The sequence below is a fragment of the Nanorana parkeri genome, unplaced genomic scaffold (genome assembly GCF_000935625.1).
Source record: "Nanorana parkeri isolate BGI_ZX_2015 unplaced genomic scaffold, ASM93562v1 scaffold244, whole genome shotgun sequence".
Lineage (NCBI taxonomy): Eukaryota > Metazoa > Chordata > Amphibia > Anura > Dicroglossidae > Nanorana > Nanorana parkeri.
In genome coordinates this window covers 255,180-273,510 of record NW_017306512.1, presented here as the reverse complement: position 1 = coordinate 273,510, position 18,331 = coordinate 255,180, and the positions used below count along the sequence as shown (strand labels likewise).

The 18,331-nt window shown below is 41.7% G+C and overlaps 1 protein-coding gene across 1 annotated transcript in view; it reads right to left on the bottom strand.

Moving 5' to 3' along the window:
* GAS2L3 (growth arrest specific 2 like 3) overlaps window positions 1-16,641 on the bottom strand; it is a 19,570-nt gene extending 2,929 nt beyond the window's left edge. Inside the window, exons 1-7 of the mRNA XM_018556621.1 lie at window positions 16,611-16,641; window positions 16,259-16,427; window positions 13,631-13,749; window positions 12,556-12,697; window positions 8,858-8,921; window positions 8,084-8,219; window positions 4,270-4,377 (exon numbers count right to left, since the gene is read on the bottom strand). Coding sequence (XP_018412123.1) covers window positions 4,270-4,377; window positions 8,084-8,219; window positions 8,858-8,921; window positions 12,556-12,697; window positions 13,631-13,749; window positions 16,259-16,427; window positions 16,611-16,628 — 756 coding nt within the window. The 5' untranslated portion in view covers window positions 16,629-16,641. The remainder of the gene's footprint in view (window positions 1-4,269; window positions 4,378-8,083; window positions 8,220-8,857; window positions 8,922-12,555; window positions 12,698-13,630; window positions 13,750-16,258; window positions 16,428-16,610) is intronic.
* Between the last annotated feature and the right edge of the window lie 1,690 nt (window positions 16,642-18,331).

The following is an 18,331-nucleotide window of genomic DNA, read 5'->3' as shown; positions in this document are numbered from 1 at the left end:
TTAACTTTTTTTTATATGTGACTTTTTTTTTTTTGCACTTATTGTTATTGCTATTATATAGGGGGATAACAATCCCCCTATATAATAGCAATGGCACACTGACAGGTCCTCTTTATAGAGACATTAAGGGTCTCTAGGACCCCTAATGTCACCTGTGGACCCCAAAAGAAGCTGATGAAGCAGAGATCTGCTTCATCAGTTTCTTTTCTCTGGCAATTGCAGCCAGCTGACTGACAAGTGAATGCGGAAGTGATGTAATACACATCACTTCTGCATTCACAGCCCGGAGGGAGATCAGCAAGGAGCTGATCTCATTTCCTCTTCCTCCTGATGCCCTCCCGAGCCATTCCCGGGCCGCAGATGTGGCAGCGGATCCCGGGATTGAAGGTGAGGGGTCATGAGGAGGGGGGGGCAGCAGCAGACGGGGGGAACGAAAAAGCGGCGGCGGATCGAAAAAACTAGCACATATAGACGATCGGCAGGCTATAGCGCCGCCGATCGTCTATATGTTAAATACCCGGTAACGGGTGTTTGCATTGCATGGGTCTTTTATGCCCGTGCGCGCCCGCAGAAAAAAAATGCCGTCTGGAGGCGGCAACTTGCCAATGCTGCAGTGCCGTCCGTCCGATTTTTTACAACGGGCGGACGGCAACTGGTTAAAACATAACTTAACTCTGGTTTATCGCACCCGAGTTCAATTTCTCTAGCCACACCCAGGCCTGATTACTGCCACCCCTGTTCACAATCAAGAAATGACTTAAATCAGACTTGACTGACAAAGTGGAGTAGAACAAAAAGATCCTCAAAAGCTAGACATGCCGAGATCTAAAGAAATCCAGGAACAAAATGACAAAAGAAAGTAATTCAGATCCATTAGTCTGGAGAAGGTTATAAAGCCATTTCTAAAGCTTTTGGGACTCCACTAATTCCATCCATCGATTAAACTCAAAATTAATTTCTCAACACAGTGCAGGGAAATGATCAAAACTGGAGCAGAAGAATCTGGAGCAGTTGCCTTTGACAACCAATCAGCTTCTCTCTTTAGTTTGTTCAGTTAAAGGTTTGAAATGAAAAGGTGGATTCTGATTGGTTGCCTTAGGCAACTGCTCCAGAATTGATAAATTCCCCTGTGTTTTTTCTGGATTGTGCCATAACTGTCAGCATTGGCTCACTCCGCTCTTCTGTGTACAGAAAACGCACAGACAGGTACAGCTACCTCCATAATTCCAGCTTCCATCCGAATCACACTAAACAGGGTGTCATCTACAGCCAAGCAATCCAATACCATCGCATTTGCTCTGACACTGAGGACAGAGACAAAACACCGGAGCACACTGGCTGATGCATTTCGGCAAAAGGGCTAAAGAGAAAAGACTATCTAAAAAAAAAAAATTAATCTGCCCCAAGAACACCACGTGAAAGGCTCCTTCAGTACAAAGAGAAAAAAAACACAACCAGGACCCCTCTTGTAGTTACATACAACCCTACTCTAGAGGTAATACGCAAAATTATCAAAGATCTACAGCCAGTACTCTCAGAAGACCCCATACTTCAAGAAATATTCCTTCAGCCCCCAATACTGGCTTTCAAGTACACAGTAAGCGGACCCCAGAACAGGAACTTACACAGAACGGCACAGTACAATGCAATGAACCCCGCTGTCACATATTCTTGTCACATATATGTTGGAAACTTTTCCAACATATGTGACAAGAATACAGCGAGTTTACAATAGCAAAATGTACACCATTAAGGGATCATACTCATGTACATCTGCTAACTTGGTGTATATGATACGGTGTTCATCATGTGACAAAGGTTGTTACATTGGGGAAACTGGCCTTAAGCTGCATCTCAGGATGAACCTACACAGGAGCCCACAAAGAAAACGAATATTGCACCCCAGTAGGACATCACTTCTCCCAGAAGGATCACTCCATCCAAAACCTCAATATTAAGGCCCCATTCACACTGCGCAATTCGCGTTTGTCGCGCGATTTGCATTTTGCGCAATGTCGTGCAAATGCTTGCATCAAAAAGCATTGAATCGCGGCAAAATCCGCTCCAAAAAGGGTCCTGCTGTAGCGACACACGACCCGCGACAGCAGGACCCTTTGCCCCATTGCCAAACATTGGAGTGCGATATCGCGTGGTAAATAGCCGCGATATCCCGGGAATTACCGCGCGATAAATCGCTCAATGTGAACGGGGCCTAAAAGTACAGAAAGGGAATTTGAAAAACTCTCATGAAAGGAAAACATTTGAGATGAAAATGATTTTACATTTCAACGCCATAAAAGGAGGGACTTAATGTGGATTCTGGTTTTCCGACACTACCAGAACTTTTAATGAATATACAGATCATAATATTCATGTAGGTTGTATATCTCTGATCTGTTTAGGGTTTATTGTCATCCTATGTTTATTTGTTCTGTCTTCTGGTTATCAAGATGCATTCTTCACTCCCAGGCCCAAAATGTAGGACCCCCCACCCCAACAACTTTCTCTTGCTTTACAGTGGTAAACTCTGTCATGGTGATTAGTATTGCTTCTGACCTGAAGGAGAGGTTAACTCTCAAAAGATTGTCTTTTAAATATTATGTTGGTCCAATAAGAAAAGTATCATCGCATACTACAATACTCAGTTTTAGGTTTTTTTTTACCATCTTGTCTACTGGACTAATACAGCTTACCCATTTACACACACATCCATCCATCTCTCCAACACACACACCTTTGAAGAGTAAGATTTTATTCGGTAACTCAGTGAACACAAGAAAAATGATGGTAGCATCTTCTCTTTCAATATAGAGCAGTACATCTGTGTACCACACACACACACACACACTTTGTGAAGTAAATGGCTAAGAGCTCCATCTGTCTTTATCGGGCTGAGCTCCATCGAACGGTTGACAAAAACGCTGCTGCTTGGACTTCTCTCCACTGCAAGACCCATTAGACCTATAGATTTGCATGGATATTTTTTTCTGGATGCGCACTTGGGCATTTACCTCACATATAGAGTGCGGTGGATACCCTTTGGATTGTGTGGGGGTTTTAAATTTGGTATCAGCTCAATGCAGATGGACTGCTAGCCCTATAAAATAAATGCAGTACTATAATTGGGCTCACCACTACATGACATACCTAAGATCATAGGCCTCACTAAGTGAAGTAGATTGATGCTGAAATTGCTTCTTCTGTAATCAATTTATCACAATCATCCTCTGATTTAACCACCTACCATTATCGTACTAAAGATATGTAAATGCACTATTATGTTTAGACAATTAATGGGATACTCAGCTCAATACAGAATCTTACACCGAGTGCCAAACAGTTCTTGATACATATTAGGAAAGCATGCCATGATCTCCCATTAGGCATCATGAGGCCCTATTCTACTTTAAATTTGCATGTATAAAAGAAATAACAAAGCACAACTTCCTGTAAGTTAATTCATCCATTTACAGTCACTTCCTTTCTCTACATATATTTTAGCACACAGATGCTTCCTCCAGGAAACCCAATACTGCATCCTAGCAAGTCATGAGAAGTATAGAAAAACAATGAAATGGGGTTAAAGTCCATAATTCCATAAAGTCCACACCAAATCACTTTAAATATGTGTAGAACGGCTTTCAGGAGTTTTGATTTTGTTTTTTGGGAACATTGAGGCTGGTAAATCGCAGCATCTGTGGTTGTTAATGTTTTCTCATAGTATCATTGTAAGCATTCATCTACCAGTCTACTCTTCTTGTGCTGAATGCAAATGATTTCCCTTTCCAAAGTAGGAGAGTGCAGGCTACAGAAATACAATCTGTGTAATACTTTAATATCTTCATCACTCTCACCCACAAAACCCCGTTCATTACTAACTGCCTGCTAAAGTTCACATTATATTGACTGTGGAAAATGAACGTTCCATTGAATTGCCAAAGCTAGCTGAAGTGTTTGATGAACATCTTTGTGTGCACATTAGCAATACCAAGGGCAATTATTAAAAAAGAAGCACACTTCATGACTGCACCAAAAATGGTTTTCTTAATGGAAATCATTTTAAATGGATGCAAGTATATGGCTCCTGGGTGATAAACAGCAATAATTGCTGGACTTTACAATGTTCTAATGGGCATCTCATAATTAATGCAAAGCAATGGCTCTGCAGGCGGTTACAAGAGAGCCATATTTAAATATCTAATGGATGTGTTTAATGAAGAAAAAAAAAACCCTTGTGAGAAAATTTTCAGAGACACATATTATATTTACCCGTATGAAGAGGATCTTATCCCCTAACCGATAGCGACCCTCTGATAAGTATTCAATAGAGAAGCGATGAGAGCAATTGCAGGGTGGATCCTGAGCAATGTGAGTCACCTAAAACAGAGAAAAAAAAATAGTCAACAGCTAAATAAACAAAGCAGTGTTACTTGCTAAAATAATACAACTATTTCAGGGACATGCCATTTGTTCCAACTATGGAAAGGAACATTTGTAATACAGGAATACTGCTAAATTATAAAATTATAGTGCAACTGCTCTATCCCTCAATGGATTGAACACTTCACACACAAACACAAAAGTAGACAAAACACAACCAAAACATTGGTAACTGGACATTGACTGGAATTTGTATATTTGTTAGGGATTAATGCACAAGTGGTGCAACTACACAAAAAAAAGTCTGAAGGACTCATATTGCCAGTGTGATATCTAGATAAATCCCAGGAGCCAGGCAGATAATGCTTTGATAATAATGAGGTCTGACAAACCACAAACCAAGTGGGGAGGATAGGGGATTTGCACAGAACTGACATTTCATTTATCCCCTCCCAGCTTGTGCATAGTTACATTGTAGCTAAAGTTGGAAACAGACACAGTCCGACCTATGCGTGTGTGAGTCAGTGGGAGTCTTAAGAAAATACTTCCTCCTGTATAGTAGTTTTGTGTTGATACCACTACCTCAGTGGCAGACCTAAGGAAAAATGGGCCCTGGTGCAAACTTTTTTCTTGGGACCCCGGGGGGGCGATGCGGATCACACTGGCCCCCCAAACCCTCCGGCGGTCTCTGCACCAAAGGAGCTTACACTCTAATGCCCCCCCACAGTCACACACTATTGTTATGCATTTATATAGCTGACATCTACTGCAGTGCAGTACAGAGAACACTGAGCCAGCCACATCAGTCTCTGTACAGAGGAGCTTACACTCCAATGCAGAATGGCACCAGCTGTGGAGGGACTACAAATCCCAGCAATACATTATACAGCAATGCAGAATAGTATATGAATTGGACTCTAGACGTATAATACGCTGGACTCAGGAATGCAATGTATAGTGTAATGTTCCCTATTATAATCCATTTTCCTAATAAAATAACAGCACACAGTGTGCAGTTTCTGGGCGCCCCCTCCCCGACTGACTTACCTTATACACTGTAATGCTGCCGGAGCCCGACACCATCCCCGCCACAGTCTGGAGGGGGCGGGGCATGTGACACACAGTGCCTGCATCAGGAAAGGAGTGACCCGGCGGTGTGTCCTGTATACTGCCAGCATTGTATTCAAGCATTTACATTGCAAGCGATATATTGGCCCCCCGCAGCACTCCCACGCTACTGGAAGTGGGAGGACAGCAGCAGCCGAGCAGATGGACAGCCCTAGAATCTCTGTGCTGCTCGGCCTGCCATAAGCCACCACAGTCCGCCCCTGTCAGTGTGCCCCCCTAGCTTTGGGCCCCGGGGGCGGTCGCACCGGCTCCACCACCAGTAGGTCCACCCCTGCATTACCTGGAGAAGGGAATTCCAAATTTCTGCTTGTAAAAAGCTCACTGAGCAACTTCAGATCCATCCACATTTCCTCCAACCTCAAAATTGTGGGCATAGATTAAATTGAACATAGCTTAGCCCAGGTTCAGCCCATATACTTAGCCCAGAATCTGCAGGGCCTTGAAAAATGTTTAACCAAGCCTGTCATAAAATTGCTGTGTCTTTATTTTTTTTAACTACCAGAACCAAAACCTTTTTATATATTATAAGCAGATATAACGGAGATATCTTCACAAATTATGTAAGAGGATAACAATCAAGTAGGTACCAAACATGCCTACTGTATAATGTGCAGCAGGCAAATTGGTTTTCCTAAGGAGAACATGCATGAGATCCATATCATGTTTAAAGTCTATGAAATCACATGTTAATTTTTGGGACTGATAAATATGGTCATTTGAAAATATTTGAACAATAATGATCCGCGCCAGTAAAAAAAATTGTGACATATAGATGCTTTAAAAAAGGTGGTCAATCTTAAAAAGGATATCCTGAAAAACCGCTACCAAGAGAATGTTCCAATCCACACCTAGTGAATAATGATGTGCAGAGTGGTGCTCACCTGAGATAACGACCCGTAAAATGGGTCTCTAAACGCAGTTCCCTTCTTAAGGAGAGGGACACCCCTATCACAGTAACTCCAGTTCCACTCAGGGCAGGCACACGTAGATAAATGTAAACCCGGAAAGAGACAAGCGAAAACACATATCGCGTACCATCCAGCAAGGGTATTTTATGGAATAAAAAAAGGGTACTCACATAAAAAACTTGGTAATAGGCAAAACGGACAATCCCAATAAGGGTGCCCACTGAAACGAAGCAGGAGTAAGGGACCCTCCCCTCCTTCTGGCTCAGTTGGAGAAATGACGTCGGTAACTCCACCCTACGCGGGTTGCGTCTCACGTGACTTCGTAGGGTCTGGAGTCTCCGAAATCTGAGCTTCTATCTAAGCTATAAAAAGACCACCCCTTTATCATAATACCCAGAAGAGAGGAGCACATCGCAGTTGGCCATACACTTACGTGCAATGGGACCGATATGCTCCAACCAGAGATTGGTTATATTTCACTTTTTACTTCAAAAAGTAAAAAAAAAAAAAAAAGGAGCACGGAAGCAGGGGAAAAGGGCAACATGTACCTCTTCTATAAATAAAATGGATACATCTATAAGCATACTGAAACTAAAAAACATTAAATGTAATTAAAATGTGATATATAAAATATAATAAAAAAAGGACAAGATGATAATAAGGCGTTAGAAATTAAGCAATTGAGGTCAAACCATCGAAAATATTGATATAGTAAAGAAAAAATTGACTGAGGGAATGTCCGCTGGAGCATCATAAAACATCTCAACACACGCCTTAGACCTTTTGATTGGTTATGTCATATTAGTAAACACCCTCTTAGGGACCAGCAAAGCTGGCTGCATATGCAGCTTGGTAGATCTCATTTGACATTAAAACTGGTAATGATACTGAAAGTAATTTATGGGACAGCCAGTGACTCTGACTGGACTTATTCTAAAAGGGACTTGTGCAGGAACTAAAGATCAGGAAAACCTTGCTAAGTACGTTTAAAAATTGTTAATCCTGCTATATGTTACGGTTACTGTCTATTCCATAATATTCCTTTACTGAAAATATTTTCTAGCATCATTTTTTTTCCTTTTCTTTCATTAAAATGATATTTAAACAATCGTTACGCTGAATCTTTGCCTGCTCTAAGAAAGAAATTAAAGAATCCTTGCTTCTGAATAAAGCTACTATATTTTAAAAACTCTGTACATTCCTGTCTGTGCTTTGCAGCATGTTGTATAGACATTTCTTAAAGTTCAGAATTGCAACAGCAGATGCTGTGCAGGGTGTGCTTTTCCATTAAAACAGGTAGTGGCGGCTTTTGTTTGTGAGTGCAAAAGGTTAACTGTGGAGTCCACCTTGCCCCAGTTGTGCTTAGATTGCTGTAGTGGGAGCTGCAAAATCTCTCTGCAGGATGAGGCTGAAAGTGAAAGTCACATTCTGGTGGCATCATTAGGAAATGGCTAAAAGCACATTTTTCATGAAAAATGTATAATATACATAAAAGTATATAATAATAATATAATATACATTGCTGACCAAGCTTAGTGAGATGTGTAAAGACATTACAAGTATTATGGTCTACTGCATGTTAATGACTGGAATTCTGCATGGAGACTGGTCTCTCCAAGAATGCAGAAACACTTGGCAATGGAAATGGGGAAAAAAAGCCATCTTACTGCTTCATGTAGCTCATGATGACAGCATGATTTTTGGATTGTTGTTGGGGCTAGTGGTCCAGACTCCATGAGTAAGGATTCTTCAAGTTCAATTTCCTTTTCTAGTTTTACCAACACTGGTGGGTCCACTCCATATCTGTAATTAAAAGAAGAGCAACCTCATAATGTGGCTAAAAACAAACCCAAATAAAATAAGTTTTACATTATATAAAAAGCGTGTTGTGAATCCAGAATCAGAATCCAGTTGTCATTTTAAAATCCAGCCTGGAGGAACTGAAGTAACTAGAACCTACTGGTCTCTATATAAAATCAGACCCACAATCTTGTTAGGGCTAGTTCACACCAGAACTGCATGCGTCTGCGCAGCTGCAATGAGAAGAGTTTTGCCGTGATTTTACCACGTGTGTTTGCCCATGTGTTGGGGGGGGGGGTTGCTTAAAACGGGACTTCAGGCGCATTCCAATGCATTTGCATGCATTTTTGATGCATTCCCTTGTGATCCAATGCAGCTAAAATAGGGTAAGCCATTTTTTTTTATTTTACTGCATCAAAACGGACTGCACTGGTGTGAACAGAGCGCCAGAAATCCCATAGGAAAGCATGATGCATTTTGTATGCAGCTTCTAAACTGAACAGACTGCATCACAACTGCACCTGGTGTGCACTAGCCCTTAACTGTCCAGTCTAATATCAGGTACAAAAAACACTTTCTTGAAGGCAAGTTATTTTATACAAATGAAAGTATATATTTGGTAGTGCTTAGAAATCACACACCTGGATACAATTCGTCCAACATCTAGGAGACACAGACATACTTGCCGGGGATCTTTATGTAGCACTGAAAAACCAAAAAAATTACAAGGCTTCTGGATTATTTATTATATATATTTTTTTGGATTCTTTTTTTTTATTTCTTTCTATATATTTTTTTTCCCCCACTTCCCACCAATATCACAAGTACATTCTGACAGCAACCAGGGGCTGGTGTGGATGAAACATGAGGTTTATACACGTCCAAAAATATAACTACTATCCAGTTACCAGAATTTGAAAGGCAGTATCATTTCTGGTTTATTTTAGTACAAGAAGCCAATGTCTGAACAAAGATCACAATCTTTGAACAGTGGAAGATGCAGACATTGCCAGAAGTACTGTGATGTTTTTCAGAGGTAATGGCTGTAAGCGTTATACCTCCACATTACTTTGCATGCATACCCCCTAACATGAAATATCTGAGAAAGGTCCGCTATGAAGTGCAACTGCAGCCAAAACTTTTTTTTATAGTTTTGAATAGAGTGGAGAGGCATTATAATACCGGTCAGACTTTTGCTGCTGTGTCTCCATTAGGGAGATTCACTCTATTTGTCTTGGTGACCATTATCACTGGCAATAAAAACCACAATTTCTGGTTATCTTCATAACAGAAATAGTTGGGAAATCTTCCAAATGGGAGGTTTTGGAGACCCTGCTGACCATCAGAGATTTCCTCTTGCTTCTGGTTGCAGCTTTTGGGCAGAAGTGAAGAAATTCTCCCCCATGGGACACAGATGGCAAAAAAAGAAAAAAAAAAAAAAGCCTTGAGAGTTTTTACTTCACTTTGTATCTAAAAGGCACATCAGACAGTGTGAGGAAAATCCCTCCAAAAAGGATAATACTCTTAAACAGTTGTCATTGGAACAAGTGCCCACATTGGAAGATGAACCCTCTATTCCCATTTGATTTTTTTTCCCACAATTTCAATCCAGGTGTCACAGGACAAAAAAAAACACCACAGTCCTAACCCTAACTTTAGAGCAAACCACAAGTGCTTTAAAAAAACACACACACACACCACCTTAAAACACAACACATGGACATGTGAGGGCACAACTGCTTTCACAGCAATGGGAGCCACTCCAACTGGCAATTGCAAGGTTACCTGTGTAAAAAAAAATATACCTATTGATATATGGAGAGAAGAAAAAAAAAAAAAGAGGGGGAAAGAGGAAAAGAGGAAGGAGGGGTGAAAGGACGAGATATTGCACTAGATAGCACTGCTGGAGAAATTATACACACACACACACACAATAGATATATCTATTTATTCGCAACACACAGAAGGTGGTTTATTACAATGGGTGGCCTATACCCCTTTCTCCCATATTTATGAATACATAACACACATGTGACATACATAAAACCCAGCAGGCAAGGGCCTCGTTTGCATTAATTCATATACATAAAAAGGGAGATACAATATCCTTGCAGTTCACTGCAGCAAAGGCATTTTATCTATTGAAAAATTTACACAAATCGGAGCCCAGGGAAAAAAAAGATGCAGCTCCAAAAACAATCACCGCATTGAGTAATGATTCTATTTTTATTTTTCTGATGCTCTTCATAAACATGTTAGTGTTCACTAACATGAAACAATTGCTTCGGAAGAAAATGAACTATTGAAAAGGTTTACTGAAGCATGGAAATTTAATTGCGATAGAAGATACATTTACACACACATAATGAGCATTTTGTCTGACAAATGTTGCACGGCAGCTGTTGGTCAGAAGCTCTGCCAGACCTGGCCTTTAAGGCATATTCGAGGGCGATTCTGTGGACAGGACTTGTGAAAACAATTTCATACAGACCATTTTCTAGCATCACGTACTGTCACTGGGTTACTATTTTAAACAGGGTTTTTTGGCTATAAAACCAGTTCTCTCAATAGAACCCATTGTTGAAGGTTATTTTTGGTTCATCATCACAAGAATGTAAGACAAAACAATCATTAATGTGCAAAATCAGGTCAGTAAACAAATACTTGCACATCTCATGTGGTACTAAATCCTGAAAACACTGGAAAAAAAAAAGTTTCTCCCCATTTGCCTTTATTACTGCGATTAATCCATTAATTTTTGAAATACTCTATGTAAATGCTTTAAAACTTCATACTGCTCCAGCCTGTGGTACTGCACTTGCCCTTTATTTATTTCCATGTACATGTCCTGTGATACATTACGCTTAAGTTCGCTTCTATGTGCCAGAACAGTGACCATTAGTCAAAGTCAAGCAGGTGGATCACAATTCTCCATCTCGATGGAGATCAGACTCACTGTGCTGCCTGTGCATAGAGTGGATTGACGTTTCACTGTAGTCCAGGGGGAGCTCCATAGGGACCCACTATAGATATTTATGGAGGATTTTTCTAGATCATTAAAGTGACACTAAACTCAGGAGTTAAATCTTAAAAATGCATTCAAGTACCCTAACTATTAACAAAAATGTATCTTAATTTGTGTATCACTCAGGTATAGATCCTCAAATCATCTAATTCATGCTGACACTGCCCTTCCTACTTTTGTTCCCTATGGTCCCCGTGTTTGTTGCAAAGTATCCACCTCTCCAAGCTCACTCCATGATAGACCACAATCTCATGTTTACTTTGCCAATTTGTATTGAGATTGTAGTCCATCATGGGAGCGAGCTTAGGGCGGTGGCTACTTGACAACACACACAGGGACCATAGGGAACAAAAGTAGCCACCCTCCAAAAGAAAGGACAGTGTCAGCACCAATTCAGAGATGATTTGAGGATCTACAGCTGAGTGATATGCAAATAAGATACATTTTTGTTAGTAGTTAGGCTGGGTTCACACCTGGGTGTACGGTTGCCGCGCGTTTTACCGCGGTAAAAGAAACGCGCGACAAACGAGTGTTTACGAGGGCTATCCGGCTGTATCCTAATGGATACGCGCGGAAAATATGCCCCAAAGAAGCTCCTGTACTTCTTTGTGCGTTCCTACGCACTGAAATACGCCCAGGTGGGAACCATGCCCATAGGCAATTATTGGTTTTCACACGCTGAGCATTTTACAGCACGTCTCTATGCGCTGTAAAACACCCAGGTGTGAACCAGGCCTTAAGGTACTTGAATGTATTTTTAAGATCCAACACCTGAGTTTAGTGTCACTTAAGGCTGCTGCAAAAAGGATCATTTACATTTTCCTCACATTTCCACTGGAAACCAGAAAACCATCAGAATTTCTATCCAGTACCATATACTGGCACAACATGCCCTGTCTTTTTACATATCATGGCACTGTGTAAAAGTGCCAACGATCTAATGTCCCCACCTTTGGCAAACATGCCCTTTTTAGTCAGAAGCCAATTAACCCCCATTATGTTTTTAGTTTGTGGGGTGTAAATTTAAAAACCCAGATAAACCCCACACAAACAATGGGAAAACATGCCAGCTCCATGCAGATTTTGTTCACATGGGCTGGACTTCAGTCTGCCAAATGTAGTGGAAAAAAACAAAAAAACTGTAGGAGGGTGCAGACCTTTCTGGACTACTACACATAGAAGATAGAGTCACCTGACTCTGAATGTGTCCTTTTGAGATATCCCCTTTATTAGATGGTCTTCCAGTGTTCTGTAGCCAGTACTACTCCTTGCTTGTGTAGGACTATACAAACTTTGCTACAATGTCCAACTTACCTAAACCTTCAGATTCAAATAGATAAGCTTCATCCACTCCAATGCCTCGGCACCAGCGGAGAAAGTTAGCAGTGTTGTCCCGAGCAAAAAATGAGCCGGATGGAGCATCTTTTCTGCATGGAACCCTCCTCATGGGCACCCCCTGGCAAAGAAAAGGGTAATATGGCAGATTACTATAGCTCTGATGCAGTTTAAAGATTGAGAGAACACTAACAGAGAGAACTACACTATCACTTTGAAAGCAATAGAAAGTTTGAACTCTTATGAATGAATGGACTGCTAATCCCATAGTAAAGCCCAAGTCCAGATTAAAATAAAAATTATACTAAAATTTACCCAGCATTAGTGAAAATAAAAACAGCCGCTTTACTCCAATACTCGCCTTCTCTCCACCACAGAATCACCACTCAGGTCCAGTGCCTGATCAGCATCATTCAACACACTTCCTATGAGCCCAAGGCATGTCATCCAGCCAGTCGGGCCTCACGGATTAATGCTGCAGAGAACTGCACACATAACTACATGTACGAGTGTCTTACTCTGTAGCACTCTGGCCCAATGTCCAGGGAAAAAGAGGACCCATGAAATCACATGACCGGAGAGAAGACCGCAGAAAAAAAGAAATCTACACACAAAATAAATAAGTAAATAAAAATGGAAGGGGGCGGAGGTTGGCCTTTAAAGCGATAAAGGCAAATTGGTTTTAAGCCATTTCAAATGCTGATGACATAATTTACAATGGATGCTGCTCCTTGATGTTTTATGCCACATTCACACAGCTTATAGTCGGCCCGTACAGATCTCTGCGGCATGCATGACCATATAAGGCCGCTCCCGGGAAGGACGGGTGCTGCGTGTGATAGTATGCAGCAGCCTGTTCTTCATGGGAAGATGCGGACATACGCCGCTGTACGCTCACCCAAGCTGCACGGACGCAGACAGGATCACACACACACACACACACACTTTAACCATGATATGTAAAATAAAGAATTGACAAACACTGGAAAAAAAACTTCCATGGTGTTAACTCTAAAACATCAAAAGCCATACAACATGCAAGAAGAACTCTTACCACCAGTTCTTCAGGAGAGCAGCATCTCCTCATAGTGTTCTGTACAACCTGGATGAGCTGGCAGAGGTGAACACCATTGTCAAGATCCTCCATAAACTTCTCACTTCTTACTTCCTCCCCTGAAAGCAGACACCATGTCAGAAGGAAAGTCTACATGGCGTATCTAGCCATGGTGCAGATGTGACAACTAGGACACACTTTTCTTTAAGAATAGTAATTTTAATAGAGGTTTGTGGTTTTTATTTTATACAGGATGTATTTAAAGCTTTAGGCCCCGTTCACATGTAGCGAATTATCGCGCGATTTCCGCTGCGATATCGCGCATTTTTGCCGCGCGATATCGCGAGAAGTTGCCGGCTTGGAACTTCTAACCCTTCCCCATTCTAGCTATTTTAAAAATGTGGCTAAAAAGAGTTCTACTTCAATATTAAAAGAAAAAAAATACACCTATTTTTATATACAGCTGGGAAAAGTTTGTGTCAAAGTAATCCAATTTAAGCTGGCCATACACTGCTTGAATTTCACCCGATTTCTGCTGAATTAACTCAAATTCAAACTGTGGGTGGTCCTGACACCACCTCCGGGTTTCCTTTGTACTGTAGAAGGCGCTGGATTGAAAATTTAAATAGTGCAGCCAATTGTCAGAATACAGTAGTCTGGCAGGGAAGATTTGTCCATCTGCTCTGTTTAGCATAACTGGAGGAAGCTGTTTAGCCTGTAGCTTAAAGAAGATGTCTAGGATGTTTAAAAAATAACCTTGCAGTGGGGCTACCCCTGCACTACAAGGGTTAAGTGCACGTTTTGATGTGAAAATAAAGAAGATATACTCAACTGATCTTCGGTCCTGTGGCGGTCAGCACTTCTCTCCCCTGCTGCTCCTCGGCATCCTTACATCTAACGGACCGGTATTAGATGTGATGATGTCAGAGGTCCTTAGACCGCTGGAGCCCAGGGAAGAAGAGGCTGCAGGAACTGGTCTAGCAGCCAAGCAAAATCAAGGATCAGGTAAGTATATCCTCTTTATTTTTACCCCTGCGACAAAATGGGCACTTATCTCCTTGCAGAGGGGCTATACCCACACTGCAGGGGATTATTTGTAAAAATCCTGGAGTTCTTCTTAAAAGAGAAAATATAAACATTAAACTGCCTAATCCAATTCCCCTCTTGGGAAGATAAAACTATCATCCCCCCCCCCCTCCAGATCCTTGATTGTGTAGACCATTTGTTCAATAAATAATGAGGTGACGAGGATGATTATGTGTGTTTGCTGAATAGGACTATTTGATTCTATTACTGACATCCTAGAAATCCATATAATTCCAAAAGGGTTCTCAAAAACATTTAGGGCCCAGTCACAGCATCAAGAGTGCGTTCGGCCTCTGGAACGCACCCCGGCCGGCTCACTTTGTTTTGGGACAGGAGTGGGCATGGCGGTGCATTGAACTCAATGGCCCCCGCAGCAATGCTCCCTGCCCGCGGTGCGATCCCCGGCACCTGAACGCGTGGCACATTAGTGCCTGCGTACCCGTCCAGTGCGATCTGCAAAAAATAGTGCATGCAGCATTTTTTGCAGATGGCACTGGACCGAAACGCAGGCACTTATGTGCCACGAGCTCGGGTGTCAGCGATCGCACCGCGGGTAGGGAGTGGCTGCGGTGCCATTGAGTTCAATGGACCACCACGCCCCCTCCTGCCCCAAAACAAAGTGAGCCGGTCGGGTTGCGTTCAGAGGCCGAACGCACTGGAACTCACTCTTGACGGTGTGACAGGGCCCTTATGAGTACTAAACCTATTAAATAGTCCATACTCTGCATTTGTCCTTTTGCACCAGAGCTACAGAACTAATAAGCTAGAGTGCAATTTTACAGAAAGAATTTTATCCTGGGTAACAAAAAGGGTTAAAGTACAGATTCTTTTCTTGTGTGTGTATGTATTTAAATGCACATACAGAACAGGCAAGATCAATAATATACCAGGAAACAGCAAAAGTAACAATGCTGCCCACAAATCTTAACAGTCAAAGGCACAACCTTATCTTTTATAAATTTACAAAAAACAAAACTGGGTTTTGTATTGAGTTTTTGTGCACTAAAACGTTGGGTTTTTATAAAGAGTTGCACTAATATCATGTGACATAAAAATGTAAGCCTAGAGGGTCTTAGTGGTTTTAAGTAATTTTTTCAGGCCTAAAATATGGATTATAACATGTGCAAACACACCTTGGCAGTGAAAGGATTAAATGAAAAAAAGAGTCTCTAAACAGGTCATTAATAATTTTGCAGGTTTCCTCACTAGATTACTGGTTTTGTGTTCTGATGTACATCTAGACTATAGCACACTTTTACTAGAACCTTATAACATGTTTTACCCATTGTTTATACTTTTCGCACCCCATGAGGCTGTAGAACAAGGCTATAGCCAGATCACAGCTCATCGCCTGGAATTCATGGATCATGTGTCCATGCATGTGGCTCTGGTTAGTTATTCAAACACATGCTATCCCAATTTTCCTTACAGAGCTTTCACTGCAGATGTGTCAGCCACTATAACAATGTGCGATTCAGTGTTGAGTCATTTCAAATCAGCATCACACATTTGCCAGTATATCTAATACACAGTCATACCTACCCAACAAGTCACTCAGCCATATTGCCAGATCTTCCTGCATCGGTACCAGCGTGGCTGCATGGCGTACAGCCAGCCATTGATCGTACTGGGAAACATCAGACAAACCTGGACCATGTCTAGGAGTCAATGGACTTCTCTGACTTAATAGCAGATCATCTCCAAACCAAACCTGAAATGACAGAACTACAGTCAAACAAAGTGCAGTGCCTGTGACTAAAGCTTGCAATCTGCAAAATAGTTCTCTAAAGCTGAGGGAAATTTCTAACTGCTGATGGAGGATTTTTGTCAATGCTCGATGGAAAGGCATTGCTAATATAAATTAAAGTACTACTATAGAACAGAAGACATTTACCTGAACTGCGGGATGCATAGTTCTCTGGATATTATCCCCCGATTCTAAATAGAAGTAAAAATACAAATGATCAAAAACTCTTAAGAGAAAACCCAGTAACTCCAGTATTCTATCAGCCAATGCCATAGCACTGCAGACATTTATAAAGCAGGGAATCTGTCATTCACCACATATTCTCTGCAGTTGAATCTTCCTGATAAAAACAAAGAAAGTATTTGCACACGGTTCCATAGCCAGTAAAAAGTATTGGATTGGACTGTGATTATAGTTGGTGGAAACACGTTAGGGTAGGGATGCATCGATACCGGTTTTTCGGTATCGAGTACCAATTTTTTGTTCCAGTACTTGCCGATACCTTATACCGATCCCGGAAGTTGCATTAAGGAAGCCTGCCTTCCTGATTAGCCGTCACCAAGTGAGGAGGGAGCATGGAGCCGGCTTCCCGGGCAATCAGGAAGCGGGGGGGGGGTGAAGAGTCATTACACACCGGCTTCCTGATTGGCCGGTAAGCCAGCTCCATGCTCCCTGGTGACAAGGGAGTATGGAGCCAGCTTCCCGGCCAGTCAAAAAGCTGGGCAGCATGTAATGACTCATCGCCCAGCTTCCTGATACCGATAGTTCCAGTATCGGGACAAGTATCGGGAGCATTTGGGCAAATACTAGTATCGTTATCTATGCCAATACTGGGTATCGGTACATCCCTATCAGATACCACTGCATACCTTCAGAGTCCATGCCTTTATGGGTCAGGGCTGTTTTGGCAGCAAAAAGGGGACCTACGCAATATTAGGTGGGTGGTCATAATGTTATGGCTGATCGGTTTGTATGAGCCATTTATACTAAAAACTGTATACAGCTGTTTCAGGCTATGTGGCCAACATCAGTGCAGTGTATGGAAGCTACGGCTTTTATGTAGTAGAGAAGCTAAGGGATATCTTTGCACACAGCTCCTGAGTAGACTATGATGTCAGACCAGCAAACTATGCAGCATCAGTTATTCCCTGGTGAGACATTTTACCATTCTGCTCTCTTCCTACCCATCCGACTGGTGTGCACTATAAAAAGAAGAGTCATGTGATTTATATCACTCCACATTTCAATTTCCACATTCCAATCTTGACTAAAGTTGTCATAGAAAACTAGTTCCTGTATTTGAGGAAGTAATTTAGAAACGTAGTCTCTTTAGGAAAGTCAAAGTCTACTACAGCTATAGCTTCCCCTTTGACTGACACAGCTCTTCATAAATGGCTAAATATGTAACAAAGTCAATAGGATTTAGAAAATTCTGTGAACAGAAAACGGTCTTGAGGCTCCATTCACACAGGAGCGGTTGTCCGCGCGTATTTGGCAGTACAAATGTTATGTATAAAGTCACTCGCACTCCAATAGAATTTTAAGTCAAAAACGGTTTATTGACTCGATTGCCATCACATCATATAGCGACGTTTCGGAACAGCGGTTCCTTCTTCAGGCAAACAGAATTCATGCATACACTTATCTTGGATTGCAGAGGCATCTGCAGTCAATTTGGCTCCCAACCTACTCTAAGGGTATTATTCAGTCAGGAGTGCGATGGCTACACAAGATTTCGGCCGTACAAATATGCGCAGAACCGCTCTAAAAAACAATGCACTTCAATGTGCATTGTTCAGACTTTTGTGGCGACCAAGCAGTATGAAACTGCGCATCCCACAAAATAGTACAAGCGCGATTTTATGGTG